Source organism: Rhinolophus sinicus, chromosome 1 (assembly GCF_057876585.1).
Source record: "Rhinolophus sinicus isolate RSI-liver-muscle chromosome 1, RSI-T2T, whole genome shotgun sequence".
Classification (NCBI taxonomy): domain Eukaryota; kingdom Metazoa; phylum Chordata; class Mammalia; order Chiroptera; family Rhinolophidae; genus Rhinolophus; species Rhinolophus sinicus.
This window is the reverse complement of record NC_142501.1, coordinates 47,462,219-47,480,489: the sequence shown is the minus strand read 5'-3', so window position 1 is coordinate 47,480,489 and position 18,271 is coordinate 47,462,219. Positions and strand designations below refer to the sequence as shown.

General features: G+C 41.6%; 1 protein-coding gene across 4 annotated transcripts in view; it reads left to right on the top strand.

Annotated features, from left to right (window-relative positions):
* PRICKLE1 (prickle planar cell polarity protein 1) overlaps positions 1-18,271 on the top strand; it is a 102,950-nt gene that overhangs the window by 78,909 nt on the left and 5,770 nt on the right. Inside the window, exons 1-6 of one of the 4 annotated variants that reach the window (XM_019748421.3) lie at positions 2,831-2,952; positions 13,229-13,412; positions 15,073-15,186; positions 15,836-15,973; positions 16,593-16,796; positions 17,976-18,162. In XM_019748421.3, coding sequence (XP_019603980.1) covers positions 13,281-13,412; positions 15,073-15,186; positions 15,836-15,973; positions 16,593-16,796; positions 17,976-18,162 — 775 coding nt within the window. In that variant the 5' untranslated portion in view covers positions 2,831-2,952; positions 13,229-13,280. Of the gene's footprint in view, positions 1-2,830; positions 2,953-3,336; positions 3,475-13,228; positions 13,413-15,072; positions 15,187-15,835; positions 15,974-16,592; positions 16,797-17,975; positions 18,163-18,271 lie in introns of those variants that run through there. The other 3 variants (XM_019748420.3, XM_019748419.3, XM_074325816.2) reach the window with 3 other exon arrangements.

Here is an 18,271-nt window from a genome sequence, read left to right as displayed (position 1 = left end):
ATTAACAAGAAAGAAAAACATTTAAACTTTCAGTGGTAACAAATCTGGTAGCAAGTATGAAGAATTATGATTATTCCTCTGGATCTCATTTCTTTATCTGGACAAGATAGAGGATCCCATAGGTTGTTGTTAACTCTAAAATTGTATGATTTCGTGATTTGCTTTACATTTTAAAAGCCATTTTAATTAGAAATTACATCCTCTGTATAGGTGTTATGTGCGATTCTTAGTTATCTATACACAGAACAACTCACGGTCAGAAAAACCAAACTGCTGCCCTAGATTATGCCCTCACTGAAGACTGAAACTGTCACCCTACTTAACATATATGCCAGCTGTCCGTCAAATGCAGTGAGATGTCTTTTGATGAATATTAGAGCCCTTGATCTCTCTTTTCTATTAAGAAACTTAATGACATCCAATCATTTAAATAACTCGTCCTAAATTGCTGGCAGTTAGTTACAAATCCTTCCAAATGTATGAGACCAAGAGCAACTCTGGCTCTTAAAACTAGAAAGCAGATCTGTTTTACAAATGAAAAAACAGGCATGGAGCAGTAAAGACCTCAAGGTCACTATATACAAATCACAGGATAACCAAGGAATAGCACCAAGGTTTGCTTTATATTTTGTACTTTATCTCTTTCTCCCAGACCCAACAGAGCTGGCTGGCATTTGACAAACAAATGCCCTTGGCATTTTTCTGTTTTTCTATCAGTCTCCTCCAGTAGGACGTACTGAGCTCAGTCTGGTTTTAGATTAGAAACAGCCTTCTTGTACAGGTATGGTGCAGCTGTGAGGGCCTGAGAAGAATTTCCAGAAAGCATTCATTCAACTCATGTTTATTGAACTTGTCTGCTATGTGCCTAGCATGATTCTAGGTGCTGAGAATACAGCAGTATGTGAGTATCTCCAAAGTCTTCACCTTCTGGCAGAGGAGAAAGACAGCAAACATGAACAAATAGACACAGGAGGTCAAGCAAGCCAAGTTCTATGAAGACACCAATAAGAGGGAGGGATGAAATCTGGGATGGGGTGGTGGTGGTTGGAGAAGGCCTCTCTGAGGAGGTGACTATAGAGCAGAGACCAGGAGGGGGTGAGGGAATCAAGTTCTGTGAATTTCTAGGCTTCCTTTCTCAGCCTCCCCTCAAGTGTGATCTGTAAGCAATGAATATTCCACCTGGCTAAAACAAAAAGGTGTTGGTCGGGGTCCTTGCTTCCCATCCTGCATAAGTTCACCCTTGACAATAACGATGCTTTTCAGACCAGACTAAAGGCTATTGGATTCTGATTGAATATTAGTCTCAAAACTGCTTCATCACTAAAAACATTTACAGTAGCAAAGCGGACAGTACCCGTTACAAATGTTACCAACGGTATTTATAAGTAACTGTATTAGAGGAAGCACACTTACAATGGCTGACATTTAATACTGATAAGTGTTGCTATGGTTTGTAGTTCAGAGGGTTCTGGGGCCTTGGCTAACGTGTAGCTCTCCTTTAAAGGCTGTTTCAAAAAGTATCCACCTGGCTTAAAGCACTGGCACTAGCGGGCTGATCTTTCCTTTAGCATAATGATATGATAGTTTAGGGTTTGATTTAAATCAATAATGGATTGCACATCTGTCCTATAGATACTGTCAGTTGATGACTTCCCTGAGGAAGCCCAAAGAGAATGTAATAGGAAAAAAGAAATGTAACCTAGGTATTCATGGGTAATGTCACAGCTCCTCAGAGGAAAGTGGTAACCTTGAAAGTTCTCCACACCACCCTCCCACAAATCTCCACACAACCGGAAGGCTAGAGGAGCTCTATCTTAGAAATGTTTTAGAACTGTCCTCAAAACTGGAATCTATATTGGCCAGCAGAGTTGATTTGAATTACAAATCTTGTTGTCTGGATCAGTGTTTCCAAACTAGCCTACCAACAGAGCCACAACTTTATTTTTGTCTCTGCCACTTTAAAAAAAGTACCAGAAAAAGCAACTTCTCAGCTGTCTTGCTTTGCAGTAGAGATAACAGAAATTGGCCACAGAGTTATTTACTTGACTGCTCTATTTATGGCAACTTGTTTGTATATTTTTAAATCACAGTTTACAATGGGCTATTGTTCACTTGTACACAGTAGAAACATATATGTTGCAAACCACTCCCAAGGAATCCTTATGGTACAAGGATCTTTTCTTTTATCTAAAAAATTAAAGTAGGATACCAAAGGAATTGCTAACCATTTTAAGTTGCTTTTATTTGCTAGCATTTTATAAAATGGCAAAAAGTCTTAAATATTGCCTCTTTTTCTTTGGCATTTTATCACCTTGTGATAAGGAGGCTATTGTAGAAATTAAAATATGTAATGCAGAAAAGATTCAGACCTCTGCTGCAGATTATTACTAATCTATCATTTCTTTCTCGGCTTGTCTTGAGGTTCTGTTTTTGCTTTACTTGGACCTTTCTGTGGATACCTAATGCCAAGATTCACTTTTTCTTAGTGTCCCTAGAAATAGCTCAGAAACAAGAATATCCTTAAGTATAGGGCACGTTCTTGTGTTTGAATGATATTCACTTAACCTACTTATAAAACTTTATTCATGTACTTGATTAACTGCATCCCGTGACCTGGCTCCTTTTCTTTTGCTGTTATCGACTGATAAAAATAAATCTCTAGGGCTAAGCAGTAGGCATCACTCCGAAATGCAAGAGGAGTCCTAAGGGGGGAATTCATATGTTAATGAACCTTCCAAGTGAAAACTTGGTTAAACGTTCCATTTACTGACATCATTGTTATGGGTGGAGTGGAGATGATTTCTTTAAGCGGTAGCTTTGCATATTCTCCCAGCGTTTTGTGGTCCGCGCGTGCACCTGCGGGAGGGGGAAGTTTACATAAGCGTCCTGGGGTATTTGCATCTCAGCAGCTCCACTCACTAGGGCTCACGGCGATGGAGCCGGCGGACCGAGGTAGGTGCTCGAGCCGCGAGGCTGGCCAAGTGGGTGGGTAACTTTTCGAGGAATAACGTGCTCGCGGGACCTCGTGGAGACCTGCCAGGGGCACGGTCAGCAGTGACAGTTCCTGGAAAGAGGGCGGCGGCGAGATCTGGCTCGGCAGGCGCCTCCTGCGGACTGGAGCTGGGAGCAGAGCCGGGCTGGCATCGTGAGCGGGGCGCCCAGCCCGCTGCGCTCCGCGGAGGGTGGGACCGGCAGGAAGCGAAATGGTTACTTTTTTTAATGCGGGCTCTGGTTACTTTTGAAGATCGCCGGCCTCGGGCGGGCTCCCGGCGCAGAGCGGAGACGAGGGTTTTTCTCTCCGCGGTGGAAGATCCTGGGGAGACGCAGAACTGGGGCATGGGTGATGCGGTGGCCTGGATGAGGTGACTCAAATACAGGCGACCAGAGTGGGCGACGCTGGCCGGGAGAGAGGGTCTCCGGGGAGCAGGAGGACCTTTTGCCGGGACCCCCGCCATTGGTTAGGGGGCTGCAGAGGTGAGAATCGCCGCGTTGCACCGAGAGGGGGATCGACGAGTATGGACCGGGGGACAGTGGGTGACGGTGGGGCGGGGGCGGGGGCGACCCCTTGCCCACCGGGCGAGGCCAGCGCTGCACCGCGACTGGGGGCTCGGCCCACCGCAGTTTAATGGGGGCCCTGCGCTCGCTGCTCCCGCCCCACCGTCCCCGCCCTACTGGGGTCTCCTCCGGAAATGGATGGGCGAGGGTGACCTGGAGGGCACCCAGCCAGGTTTTCCTTCAGGAGCCACCCTGCGTCGGCAGCTGGCCTCCGCTGGTCGCAGAGCGGGTAGGAGGCGAGTGCGCGCCGAGGGGCTCGGGGATACGCGGGCCGTGGCGGGCGCCGGGAGGGGCTGCAGGCCGCGCTCGGCTCCGCGGCCGCAGGTGGGAGCCGCTGTCTGGGTCCCGGGGCTTGATGGCAGCAGGGCGGCGGGGACTGAACGCCGAGGGCTGTAGGGGTGCGCGCGTCGGTGCGCGCCCGCGGGGAGGTAGCTTTTCGTCGGAAGTTGGGGCATAGACGTGGGGCCCCCTCGCCCACTCGGTACCTCAGTCCAACCGCTGAGCGAGTCCCTTCCTTGGAGGTGACGCTGCGGCGAGAGGCGGCGCGGGGCTTTCTTCTAGAGGTGGGTGAGAGGGGTACGAAGGCGACTCTGTCCCCGGGGGCCGGGGGCCTCTTCTCCACGGGCCTCGTGTCGGCGCCAGGGAGGGGTTCGTCTCCAGCCACTGGGTCTTGAGCTCGGCCTTGGTGCGGGAGGCCAGGGAGGCAGAGAGGGACCTCGGGGACCGGCGCGGCCCGGGGCGCCCCCTGGCGGATCGAGCCGCCACCGCCGCGCGGAGGGCAGGGATTGCGGGACGCAGGGGGCGCTGACGCCTGCTCCAAGGTGTCTTCCTGATGCGGGCATGGGTTAACCCAGTAGGGCCTCGACGGCCGCCGCTGTATTTTCCCGAAGGGTAACATCCTTTCCCTCCGGCTCCCATGCCAACCCCTTTTTCAAAAGCTTGGGTTTTTCACATTAATCTATGTCAGCATAAACCAGGCTATGTGTGGAATTTGTTTTTACAACTCGAGTCTTGTGACTTCTCAAACACTTTCTTGAAGTGTTTTCTCTGGAAACTTGTTTCAAATGAATGCTGTAAGTTTCACAAAGAGGAGTGTTGTTCAGGAGCCAACAGGTGACAGGGTGAAACCTGAGTCTGTGTGTACATTGGAGTCAAGTCTGCCTGCCGTTTCCTTGGGCCGCCGTTGAAAATAGAAATTCAAAAAATCAATAGGCGACTGACTGGAACACGATTTTGAGAAAAGATCTGCGTCTCCCATTATGGAAAATAATGAGTTCATTAGAACAGTGCCTTGCGTGGTCCGCCTCACACCACAGCGTGCGTTTTGTATTTTGTCTTTATATACCGGTTTACAGCCAAATAACCCGACCCCAAAATGCGTCGCTCTGGCAAAGGACCATGCTTTGTCATCATGTTTCCTCCTTTTGTTAAGCAGTCTGTCTTACTGTCGTGGAATGTATTTGTGCATGAAATTAGAATGCTTTGAAACCCTGCAGAGTCCACATTTCCTCTTGGAAAAATGGATGGCTTCTTGGCAATAGGATGGTACGTGACAGGCCACTCAGCTGTTGGAAAAATGTGCAAGTTGGATGGAGGCTTACCTGGAAAATACAGAAAATGCCAAAGGGCACATGGCTTAATGCCACTAATTGCCAGTATGAAGTACTTTTAGTAAAGGAAAGTTTTGCAAGTGATAGCTTCAGATACCTTCATTATGTTTTTATGTTTAATTTTTTATAAAATATATTTCTTTTTTTATTACAGTTACCTTTACAGTTCATTTCAATATAAGTAAAACTGAATAGTGCTCTGTTGGCAGTGACTTTTTTTCTTGAGCAGACCATAGGCATTGAGTGCTCTTTGAGTGTGTGAAAACTTTAGAGATAACAGTTTAGCGTCTCTTTACTATGAAATTCAAATCTTGATTGTAATCATTTTGATACCTGAAGCTTTTACAGGTTTCAGGTTTTCTTTCTCTTTTTTTTTTTTTAAGTTTTCAGTTAAGGACACCATAAACAAGGAAATACGTATGTCCATAAGGGTTGTATATTTTATGTGTTGAAAAAAATGGAAGTGTTATAGGTTTCTGTGATACCAAATTAGTCTGTAGTTAAATTTAATTCACCTGCATATTTAGCCTGGAAGAAGTAGAGTAGGTGTTGATTGGGTATGTGTGATCTGCATCTTCTTGTTAACAAGCAGTTTAACAAAGAAGTTGTTAAGCGGTTTGTGGGCCACTGGATGACACTTCACAGCAGGGGACACCTAGGGAATGTTAGGCCAACTGACTTCACAAATCAGTATCTGTTCTGGTTTTTGGTGATCAAAGGGTTTCTAACTCCCCTGGGCATGTTCACACAAGAAATACTTTTTCATAGAGATCCGACAATGCCAGGGTAGTAGTCTTCACGTAGGAACCAGAGTGGGATTACATTGGGAAAAGTATTTGTAATTAGGGGTATGACCTTAGACTTCATGTTCAGCAGCGGGCACTGAAAATTATTCTGTTTTCTATTTGCATGATTTTAATTTGATTTGGTGACTTGGTTCAAGAAAATGATGAGTAATAGAAACCATACCAGAACTGATGTATAGTTATCACCTCAATATGTCTCTGATTGAATTCATTCTCCTCAACCCCCTCAAAACCCTCACTCCCCTTCTGACTTGTATATGTAATATTTCCTTATTGGTACATCGTCTTTCAATCACCTAGAACTCAAAACTCGCTTTGACCCAGTTTCTCCCTTTCCTATGGGTTCTTTTTTCTTTCCCTGAGCCACCATGTTTAGGCTGTGTTGGTGACAGTGGGTTAATAGGCCCCTCTCTTTTTTGCTTTCCTGACCATCACTATCCTGTTCATTTAAGACCAGGAGTGGCACCCTCCTGCTCATACGCCTTTTGTCCTTTCCCATCGCCTATGTCTTCTGCCTGATATCAACTATAATTCTTGAAAATGGTATTTAGTGCTACCATTGCCATCTGTTGTTACTTCTTTGGAAGAATCTGTCTTCCAGTGAAATTGTCAACTCTTTACTTCCTCTGGATCTTCATATACTGTGCTGACCTATTAAGTTTTTTTTAGGGAAAAAAATGGTCAAGGTTAGATTATGTATATATCAAGGTCAATTGAAATAATAATCCTTAGGTATCCTGGATGCAGCATGAAGCTCAGTAGAAAATAAATGCTCCCCAGGTGACCAAAATAACATAGCAAAATAATAAAGCTGTGCTTTAAATTTGAACAACGTCTTCAAATACTGTTTGTTACCTTATTTAACCAGTGATTACTGTGCTTATGGGCGGAATGCCTAAGTCCTTTTCCACAGCATAATTCTATAGGCTTTTAGACAAAGTTTTTCAAAGACTACTTGCTCGATTTACGGACTATTGAGAGCAGGAAGAAAAACAAAAAACTATAAAAGTCTGTCACCCATCTTAAAGTCATGGATCTGGGGCAGTTCTGGACGTCATCTCTGCATTGTGAGATAGCCCTTGAGCCCCTCGTGTTCTAGGGGAGGAAATGGGTGCCAGATCATACCCAGCTGGATGGCTGGATTAGAACCGCTGTTTCTTGAATCCTGAAGCCAGTGTTCTTTCTACTGTTCATTTTTTACTCAAAATGAGAACAAATAATCAGCCAAAGGCTAAATCACATATAATTTACACACAAACCACCATTAAAGAAAGCAAGGAAAGGTATAATGGAATTTGGGAAATGTTCTTATCACGATGGATACATTTTTTTTTTTTTTAAACTTCTGGCTTTTAATGGAATGAATGTCAGTTGCCTTATTTTTGATATTTCCCAGAACCATTCAATACTGGTCTCTAAATATAAGGATGAATGAATGAATGGAGTGAATGAGTGTAAATTAAATGAAAGTAAATTTCATGAGGAACCTGTCATTACATCACTGTGTTAGATGAATGAAGTCATACTCCAATTTGGGAACAAGTGCCACCTCATAGCCAAACATATACTGGGTGCTTATAGTTGTTGCTCCACCTAAGACAACTGGAAAGATGGTGCCATGCTCTGTAGACCATTATACATGCTGCGATACATGCTGCGCGTGTGTGCATGACGCTATGTATACTAGTGGCAGAAATTTTATGTAGGGACTGATTAGAAGCTGACTCCAACGGAGCTGGGAATGGTGGCCAATGGTTTGGCAAAATTGTTTGCTCCACAGGAAACTAGAGCACCCCAACTTAACAAACAAACAAACAAAAAACCAGTGAAACTCACATGTCACCATGCAGTCTTTTTTTATAAACATGTTCTTATTCCGGATGTCGCTGGTCAGTTTCAAGAAAATCCGTGTTGTCACAGGGGAAGTAACAATGCCAATTGGTATATGTCCATAATAACTTAATTCCTTGTATTTGTATATTGTTTTTCTTCTTTAAAGCTCTTTCATATCCTTAGATCATCTTTGGGAGGAAAATAGTTGCCATTTTTAAAGAACCAGGTCCCAAGACGTTTGGTGGCTTGTTAAAGGCCCGACGACTTCCGGGCTGGTTTTGCTGAATGCTGCGAGCTTGATTCCGTTCCCTAGGTATTGCTCAATCCCTTGGGTTGGATATTCTCTTGACAATTATCTGATGATGGAGAGGTCATACATCTGAGAGCTATTTGTCTTTGAGTCTTTTTAAATGGTGAGAAGTCGCTACTTAACTGTTTTGAAGGAAGAAGGGAGAGAGAGGACAAAGGAGGACTCTTCCACTTTGGGTTGCGTGGCTTGCGTGGAGGTTAATTCTTGCCCACGATAATTCTTGTCTTTCTGAGAATAAAGTGTCTCATCTTGTCATACCCAACCTTGGGTTTCTTTCTCCCCTCCCTGCGTCCATCCCGTTTCTTCTGTTTGTCCTTCATTTCTCTCCTTGACTCTTGTAGTTGGCTTTATGTCTTCTCTTCAAAATAATATCTACAAATAACTCATAACCTGCTTGAATTTAATTCAAATACCTGTTCTCTGTGGTTGACCTCAGTGCCATCTTTGATGGTGTTGTTCGATCTTAAAGGTGTTGCTTTCTTCTACACATTCCTTTCAGGTCAGACTGTTTGGAACCGGAACAAACCCATCCCTGAAAACTGTTTTACTTTTTCCTGCATTATGAGGCTTACATTGACCATTTCTTTCACAGAGGCAGAACTAGCACAGAATTGGTTAATGTGTAATGTTTATTCATGTGTGATTCCGTTCATTTAGCTTATTACTGCATTTCAAGACCAAGATAATAAACCTGCCTCCCGGTCATCATAGAATACTGATGGTTTAAACTATTTTGGCATTTTATTCTATTTATCTCCAGCATCTAACATGATGCCTTGCACATTGTTTGGGTTTCTTTTTCAAATAAACATTTTATTAAAAGATATGTTTAATTTCACTGTGGTTAGATAAAAGAATGCAAAAACTACATACTCTCAAATGGTCCCCACAAAAGTATGTGTGTGTATGTTTGTGAAAAAGAGGAAGAGGGTGATAAAGCAAAGGAAGCAAACTGAACTGTTGTTGAGTCTGTGTAAGGGCTGTATAGGAGTTCCTTATTCTTGCGATTTTTCTGAAGTTTGAAATTACATCAAAATAAAAATTTACAAAAATAAATAAAACACAAAACAAAGGACAGGGCCAGTCTTTTCCATCTAAGTGGTTCTACAAACAAAACAAAACAAAACAAAAAACCCAAAATTTGCCAAAACCTTTCATCCTATAGCATAACCCCAACTTGAAATAGTTCTAGTTCCATTGTAATTCAACTTATTTGTAAACCTGATTTGTGTCTCTCTTTCCTATGATCATCATTAAGAGACAACACCTGGGAATGAAATTAATGGACTTTTTCTATTAGATCTAAATTCACCCATGGTTTCATGTTTCGCCTGAAAGGTGGTATTTTGGCAGGCCAAACAGCCATGTTTACATGTCATTAGGAAGACCTTTCATCATGACCCGGAGCATAAGTAATGGCTAGGCTCCCCTCTTTCTTTTGTGCTGTCAAAGCAAATGCCATGTAGTAATGTAAAGGCCTATGCAAGGGATATTTGTGAGATCATAATTTTACTTATCATTTGCATTTTAACTCTTTACAAGCGCAAGAACCATGCTCAACAAGCAGTCAGTTGCTTTTATACGATGCAGCATGAGACAGTGATATACCATGTTTCTCCGAAAATAAGACCTAGCCGGACAATCAGCTCTAATGCGTCTTTTGGAGCAAAAATTAATATAAGACCCAGTATATATTATATTATATTATATTATATTATATTATATTATATTATATTATATTATATTATATTATATTATATTATATTATATTATTATACCCGGTCTTATATAAAAATAAGACCCGGTCTTATATTAATTTTTGCTCCAAAAGATGCATTAGAGCTGATTGTCCGGCCAGGTCGTAGTTTCGGGAAACATGGTACTTAAGAATATATTCTCTGGGTCAGCTGACAGGTACAAGTAATATTAAAAAAGAAAAAAGAAAGAATCCAAAGTGAAGTGTTTTTTTTTTTTTTTTTTTTTGCTTTCAAGTAAAGAAAAACAGTAGCTAGTGGTAATGTAGCATCTCTTACCACCACCTGCTAAGTAGAGGTCATGCTATGTTTAATGTTTATTTTTTGGTCAGTTCTGAGCACTTGCTAATGAATGTAACATTTTGTCATTTTAAGTCATTATCCTCTAATATAAAGGAAAAAGAGAGGCTTTCTCCAAAGAATGAACTCTGAACCAACAACTCATAAGACCACTGAATTTTTGTAATCCTTTTTGACTGTACGTTCTCCTTAAAGTGCCTTCTCTGGCCGAAGTGGAGTCTCCCATCCTGTTACGTCCTTCGCATGTCTGCAGTGCAGTAGCATGGCTAGTTCACCAAAGAAAAGGCAATTGGCTCAATCAGGTTCCACCCCCACGATGTAGTGCGGGATTGTTGGGTTTTAAGATCACAGGCCCAGTTCTAAGGCCACTGCTTGTTAACCTGCTGACCTTGGACAGTTGACCTGTGACCAATCACTCTCAGGCTTTCTTCTCCTCTATTAAGCAAGATATGCCCTCATTGGGTTGCTTCATATGTTGATTAAATGCCATAACACTAACAGGAGAGGCCCAAAGGAATATGTTAGCTGTCAGAGTGCCAACAAATGAAACCGAAAGCCGTGCCTGTGACAAAAATAACTTGGTCACTCATCTTGCTGCAGTTGTACTCTTCACACTGTCGATGAATGACACTCCTCAGGGTAGTTTGTAGACAGGCTAGAAGGAATGTGTGAGAGTTGGAGGCTTGAGATATGGCTGGCATATCCAGACGATTGGGAGGAGGGGATCATGGCATTTCGTGCTAAAGTTGATTTACTTTGGTTAGCATAGTAATTTACTGTACATTTTCTACAAAAGGCTGACCAAGGAATACAGCTGTGGAAGTAATTCTGATCTTTGGCAATCTGCGTCTTTGTGCTACCTTGGAAAAATCCATGGTGTGTCTTAATGTGTGGTATTTTTTTCCCCTCAATTGATAGGATAGTAACATTTAAGTTTTAGGTTCTACTTAATATTTATGTTATTTGTAAGTTTGTGCAGAGTAGGTACCTTAGAGTCTGCCACCTCAGCCAGATTTGTCAAGGGACAAATATGCATATTTCATGATTGAGGTTAAACTGCTTTGAAGGCACCCATTCTCCTGGTAGAGGTTTTTGAGTTACTAATTGAATTCTTAACTTGATTGAGTTCTCTTCCTTTGACATGTGGGAGGGTTTTGTTTGTTTGTTTGTTTTAAACAAAAGGGAAAGACTAGATCCAAGAAATTTTCTGACTTTTATTAACACGTCCTTTTTTTTATTGAGGAGTAAGAGGAATGTGCCTGTGTGTAGAAAGCCTTTCCTAAGTCAAGACGTGAGTGAATTGCACCTGTGTGAAGTGATGAATTGTTTAAAAGGTCATAACCTCCCAATGGTAGTGTAGGAAATGAGGTCATCTTTACTTCTTGTTCAGGGTGAATGGAAGTTAAATTTATTCGTTGGAATAATATCTACTGTGTGGTATCTCTCCTACTGCTAGTAAAGATTGTAGCTATTGGATGTTTGGCCTTCCATTTGTGAACTGTTACAACTTTCATTGTGTTATGTCCTTTGACTAGAAAAACTAAGTTTTAATAATCATAGGTTTTAATAGGTAACATTTTCCAACTGTAAGTATTAAGAGATGAACTGAGATAGTCACTGAAAAATTACTTAGTATCAGGCTGAAAAGTATTTGGGTTTTTCCTACTTGTTTAAGCAAACGAGAATTTTTTTAAGGCAGAACTTTTGGATAGTCTGATGTATGACTTAGATTCTGGGCTCTTGGCTGTGACTTGGGCAAGTCACTTACCTTCCCTGAGCCTTGTTTTTTCTAAAATTGGGTTTGAGTAATCATCATTTTCTTTCTTTTTTGTGGTGGAAGGAAAGGGGCAGGTATGAATAGCTGCATCAATCAGATTCTGAAAGTTTTGTACCTTTGTTTCTTCTTAGGGCCTTGGGATGAGGGATGATTTCTTTATAATCAAAAGAAACTTCCAAGAACATAAATGGTGATAACAAAGTTCCTGGGTTGTAGGGCAGGGACTGTTATCTGACACCTTTATCAGCCCTTCTTCACCTGAGGAGACTTTTCATTCAGAGCCAGATTTCCATCTTCACTTCGCCCAGTAGCAGGCTGGTAGCATGTCATGTATAGTAGGGGCTGCAGAACGTTCAGTGAATGCCGGCTAATAATGCCGTTCACCAAACGGGGTTTTATTTTAACCTAGTGCTTGGATTCAGTTACTTTTTGTGGAAGGAACTCATCAGTGAACATCTGGCTGACTTTAGCCCATGGATAGTAAATGCTTGTGGATTTCATGTGCTATATAAGGACTTAACTGTGCTATTTCTACTCAATGAGTAAACTAAGTTTAGTGTCTCTCAAAATGTTATCAGAAACCTGAAACCTAAGCAGCTTGGCCCAGGGGACCCACTCTGTGCAGACAGCGGTGCCTCAGTTGGGAAGATCGATTAGGACGTGGGGAGCCGAGTAGGGTCTCTGGAGCCATTGGTTATAGTTGTGGACAAGGCAGGAGGAGGTGTAAGCCCCAACACTTCTTTCTTCAACTCACAGGACTTCACAGGGATTTCATTTGTGGTCGTTAGAAAGTCAGCAAAGCAATTTTCTTGAGAAAACTTTCAATGAATAATTGTGTAGAGAAGCACTTTAAAAAAAAAATCATTAACCCTACCAATCAGATATCCATGGTTAACAGCGTGATGTGGTCTTCCAATAGTTTTTCTCTGCATAATATATTTTTACACAAATATGAGCTCACATTGTACAGTATTTTGAAAACAGATTTCTCCCTGCTCTTAAATATGCTCTGAACCATTCTTGAGAAGCATCTTTTAAAGGCAACTAGAACTACACTAGTTTTGGTGACATTTTCTGAAATGCTGAGCTAGTAAGGGGGCTGTTTCTGAATGTAGCCCTAGATGTTTAAGTTTCAGGGGACCTGGGGGTTGGTGACACTAGTCATTTGGGTCCTTTCTCTGGGCCCAGCTGTGTGTAAACAAGCATTCAATAAAAGCTCTTGGAGGGTAAGAGTAATGCCTTCAGGTTTTTAATTTTTTTTTTTTTCCTTATACTGTCCACAGCAGCCATTGTTTGATGTCCTGTGACTGATAAAACCAGCTTTTTAACTTGATTATGCCTTTGGAGATGGAGCCCAAGATGAGCAAACTCGCCTTCGGGTGCCAGAGAAGCTCCACATCCGATGATGATTCTGGCTGTGCGCTGGAGGAGTACGCCTGGGTGCCCCCCGGCCTCAGGCCAGAGCAGGTAAGAACCGGAGTAAGATCCTGTGTGTTTGGTTTTCAATGACATTTCAGATTTTTAAAGAATTAAAAAAAAAAATTTTATGGAACATCCCTGCCACACTGACATGCTACTGTCCTCAGTTTTGGATAGTTTTACATTTTTACTTAAAGTCATACCCAGTTTCTCAGTGGAAGTTTTCAGTCCGTTGTGTACTCATGGATGCAGAAGCCCGATAAGGATACTGTTTTTGCCTGAATGAATGAAATCCAGAGGGCTGCATATGCGTTTGTGATGTGGATTTCTGACGAGTCCCTTTGGAGAGAATGAGAGGAATTTATTAACCTTTTTAAAAACTTCGGTAACAACAAAAAGGTAATAAAAGAGGAAAGTTTCCATGCCAGTTCTCAGTAATGGAAGAGAGGAAATACAGAGCTATAAGAAACCTTCTGAAGTGTTATTGCTTAGACATTTGACCTTTGATAACCTTGCACAGAAAAGAATCTGTTACCAGTGTGGATTAGAAAAACAACAACTAAGATCTCATTTTGTGCTTTGTTTGTATTGTTAATTTAAGGAAGAAGAGAGCGTTTTGTATGCCTGTTTTTATTTTCCTAATATTCTTATAATGATGAACTTGTGAAAAAAACTTGCGGGTGATAGATATTATACTAAGGGCCAAGGCATAGTTTGAAATAAAAGGTGCCGACTGGGTGTATGGTTGCTTCTGAGTTATGGTTGTTTCCTGTGTGACGGGAACTCATCCAGGGCCTAGCACAGGACCTGGCACACTTGTAGCTGGTATTCAGTCTGTGTTTATAACGGTAAAAGCTTCTATAGCTGTACAGTGGGGAGAGGGTGCAGTGTTGGGGCAGCAGTTCGGAAAGTGATATTTTGACAAACTACTTATTAATAGAGAACCCCTTCTTATAGCTTAGGGTGGGTACATTTCATGAGGTACTAAGATATTGAAACAGGCCCCCAATTCCTTAATCTCCTTTTTTCCTTGAATCACTTTTGTTCTTTCTCAGCACTGTAGTTTCCTTTGCAGGACTCATTAAGGGATGTTCTTTAAATATAACAGAAAAACAAAACAAAAATTGAGTTCTCCTTGCAAAACAAACCAGGTATAGCTCAATATGGCTCCCCTCCAGTTTCTTTTGGGAAATTGACTCCAGGTATTTAGAAAATAACACCCATGGAAGTAAAGAAAGCTGATGCTGGGAGAGAACCTGATAAGGGAGAGTTTACAAAGTTTAACAAAACAGCTTTTGTCTTTGTAACGTGTAAAATTCAGAGAGCAGATTCAATGTGTTTGTATAGTGGCAGGATTTTGGACACTACACAGCCTGTGTGGTCATTGCGGCATTCACCCAGCACTCTTCTTTGGCTGACCCCAGGGGAGATTGGATGAGGAATAGTGGCATTAGATGTGCATATTTTATGGTGTGTAATTTATGATGCCCCTAATTGTCACTACAAATTACATTCTTGAAGAGCAATTTAGCAGCTGGATGCTAGCTATCTGAAGGTTTGCAGTTCTGCTGAGTTGGCTCAGCTGGTCTTCTCATTAGCTACAAGAGGCCAAAACCTGTACCTGAAGGGAAAGGTAACTTTTTCAGTGGAATAAGCTATGGCATTCACTTTCTGTATGCTGATGTCCTTCTCTCCATCTCTTACTCAGATCCAGCTCTATTTTGCTTGCTTACCAGAGGAAAAGGTTCCTTATGTTAACAGCCCTGGAGAGAAACATCGAATTAAACAGCTTTTGTACCAGTTGCCACCACATGATAATGAGGTAAAATAACAGGAAGGCTACAAAAATAAACACTAAGCATTCAGATGCCTCTCATAAAACCCCAGCTCCTCACTGGCTCTGGCTGTCTTTTGCCTTTCTTCAGTTAAAATTTGGCTGCAGAGTATAGCTTTCCATTCTTTGAGAGAGAAAGGGGTGTCAGTGCAATAAACTTAACACACGTTGGTTTTTATAGTGTTTGCAGCCACCCACCAATTACCAGGAGCCTAGATTCCTGAGATTGCCCTGCCCCTTCATCTAGACTCAATGCTTTATGGTCGCTCAGGCTTGCAGTTGAGTTGAGTGCCTATAGAATGTAGAGTGAAAGTGGCAATTAACAAGTTTAAACCTTTTGTAGAAAGGTTAATGTCCTACATTTTTTTTTTTTTTTTTTAGTGTCTGCTGATAAGAGTTTAAACATTTCATATTTTTTTAAAAAAAGACTTCCTTTAAATTGCATTTCCCTTTTGCTAGAGAGGCTGTAAGGTTTGGTGTCATTTTAAAGGTATGGTGTCATTTTCAAATTGGGGATTTGTGGGAACAGGCCATCTAAAGTTGCTGTTTTATTTCCTGAAACTCTAACTCTGGAAATAAAGAATCGGTGAAGGAGACTGTGCTCCAGTGTGGTGCTTCTGTTTTCCTTTCTGTGAAGGTGCGGTATTGCCAGTCTTTGAGTGAAGAAGAGAAAAAAGAATTGCAAGTGTTCAGTGCTCAGCGGAAGAAAGAAGCACTTGGAAGAGGAACGATTAAACTTTTGTCCAGAGCAGTGATGCACGCTGTGTGTGAGCAGGTAGACCTTTCTAGAACGAGTAGCTCGTGGTAGTGATGTGGATGGAGTGGGCTGGGGGCTAGGTGAGAAGGCTAGCCTGCATGTGGGCCCTAAAAGCCTCCAAAAATAAAGAAAAAGAAAGGCAACCTAGCTTTATATTAAACGGGGATTAATGTTTATAATTGGCTACACTGCTGTGTACGACGGGGAGTCATTCTGGCCTTGTGTAAACATCGGGTGAAATCCTGCCTTTTCTAGGCTCCTGGCATGGAGGGAGGTGCGAAGGTGCACCTAGTGTTCAAAATATGCAGAGACATAATGAAGACATTCAGGTCCTGACTGGCCGTTCTCAGAGTAGGAAATGTATCCAGCAGGAAGCTGGCTCAGGAAAACCACTCTTAATGGGAGTCAGATGAAACCATTCTTAGAAACAGTCTAGTGTGGAAGTCTATCTGAGGCATGTTCATTTCAGTTGAGAATCACACATAATCCAGCATTAAAGAGCTACTTAATCACTCACAGGAGGGGACAAAAATAAAAGCTTTTCCTGACAAATTTGGGATTTAGTGTCAAGTGGGAAAGGCTGAGAATCCAGTCATTAAAGAAGGATCATTTTAAATTCAAATCCTTTTGTTTTTAGTGTGGACTGAAGATAAACGGAGGTGAAATTGCAGTATTTGCCTCTCGCGCGGGCCCTGGAGTATGCTGGCACCCGTCCTGTTTTGTCTGCTTCACGTGTAATGAGCTGCTGGTCGACCTCATCTATTTTTATCAGGATGGAAAAATTCACTGTGGCAGGCACCATGCTGAACTGCTCAAACCACGGTGTTCAGCATGTGACGAGGTAAAACAGTTCATCCCTTCACAATGGGAAAAATAAGCTTGTAGTAAGCCAATATTCCATTGTTCACATCTAAGCAAAATATAAATATCTCCTGCTTTTGCTCTGTTCATATATTTTTAAGATAACCCTGTACATTCATACAGTGGAATAATACATAGCTAATAAAGAGAAGACAGCAAGTGTCTTTGTGCGTTGATAAGTAGGATGTCCTTGATGGATTGTGAGGGAAAAAAACCAGTTGCAAGAAGTGTGTGTAGCAGATGATCTTATTTTTTGTTAAAGGGGGAACAAACCAAGGTTGTGTACAAGTAATTTTAGACTTACAGAAGAGTTGGAGATGTAACAGAGTTCCTGTATACACTTCTCCTAGATTCCCCTATTGTTAATATCTTACATAATCATGGTATATGCTTCAAAACTAATAGGTTAGCATTGATGTAATACCATTAACTAAGCTATATGTAGATTTCCACAGTTTTCCTAGTGTGTCTTTTCTATTCCAAGATCCAATCCAGGGTACCTCATTGCATTCATTCTTTTTTTCTCCATAGTCTCTTTCAGTCAGTGACAGTAAACTTTCAGTTTTTGCTTTTATACTTTTTTTTTTTTAAAGATTTTTTTCAGTGGTATGATATTTGAACTTTTTTTGAAACCAAAAACATAAAAAAATGTTTTAAATCTGGAGATGGCTACCAGATCAAACGGAGCAGTATCTACCAAGTGCTGTTCACACAATCCAGCATCTGGATAGCTGTTAACTGTGTCCACTCCACAGACCTTTTTGTGAGTTTTTTTCCTATTAAAATGTGGGCCACTAAATTATTTCTATGTTAATATAGTCTTTGCCAGATTATGCCAACAAAGTGTGATTGGGGAGCAAAAATAATGACCAGATTAATCATCTCCGATGTAGAAATCTGTTCTTTTTTTAAAAAATATGATTTTTTTCAATTAGAGTTGACATTCAACATTATATATTAGTTTCAGGTGTGTAGCACAGTGGTTGGACATTTGTAAAGTTCAAACAAGCATTTAGTTTGCTTTTTACATTTTCAATGTCTGCTCTTGTTTTATAGCTAAAGCCAGTTAGATTTAAGGTTGAGACTATCAGAAACAAGGTTAGCTGTCTAAGCTAACAAGGATTTTCTGTCATCCTATGGTTTCATATTCTTTTTAAAGATAATTTTTGCTGATGAGTGCACAGAAGCTGAGGGTCGCCATTGGCACATGAAGCACTTCTGCTGCCTTGAGTGTGAAACGGTCCTGGGAGGACAGAGGTATATCATGAAGGATGGCCGCCCGTTCTGCTGTGGCTGTTTTGAGTCTCTGTACGCCGAGTACTGTGAAACCTGTGGGGAGCATATTGGTAAGTCCATAGCCCGACCTGTCTGCTCTGTCACATTCCCATAAGTCTGTTTATGATTATCTATGGCTTTGTTTTAATTGAGCTATAATTTATATACAGTGAAATGTAC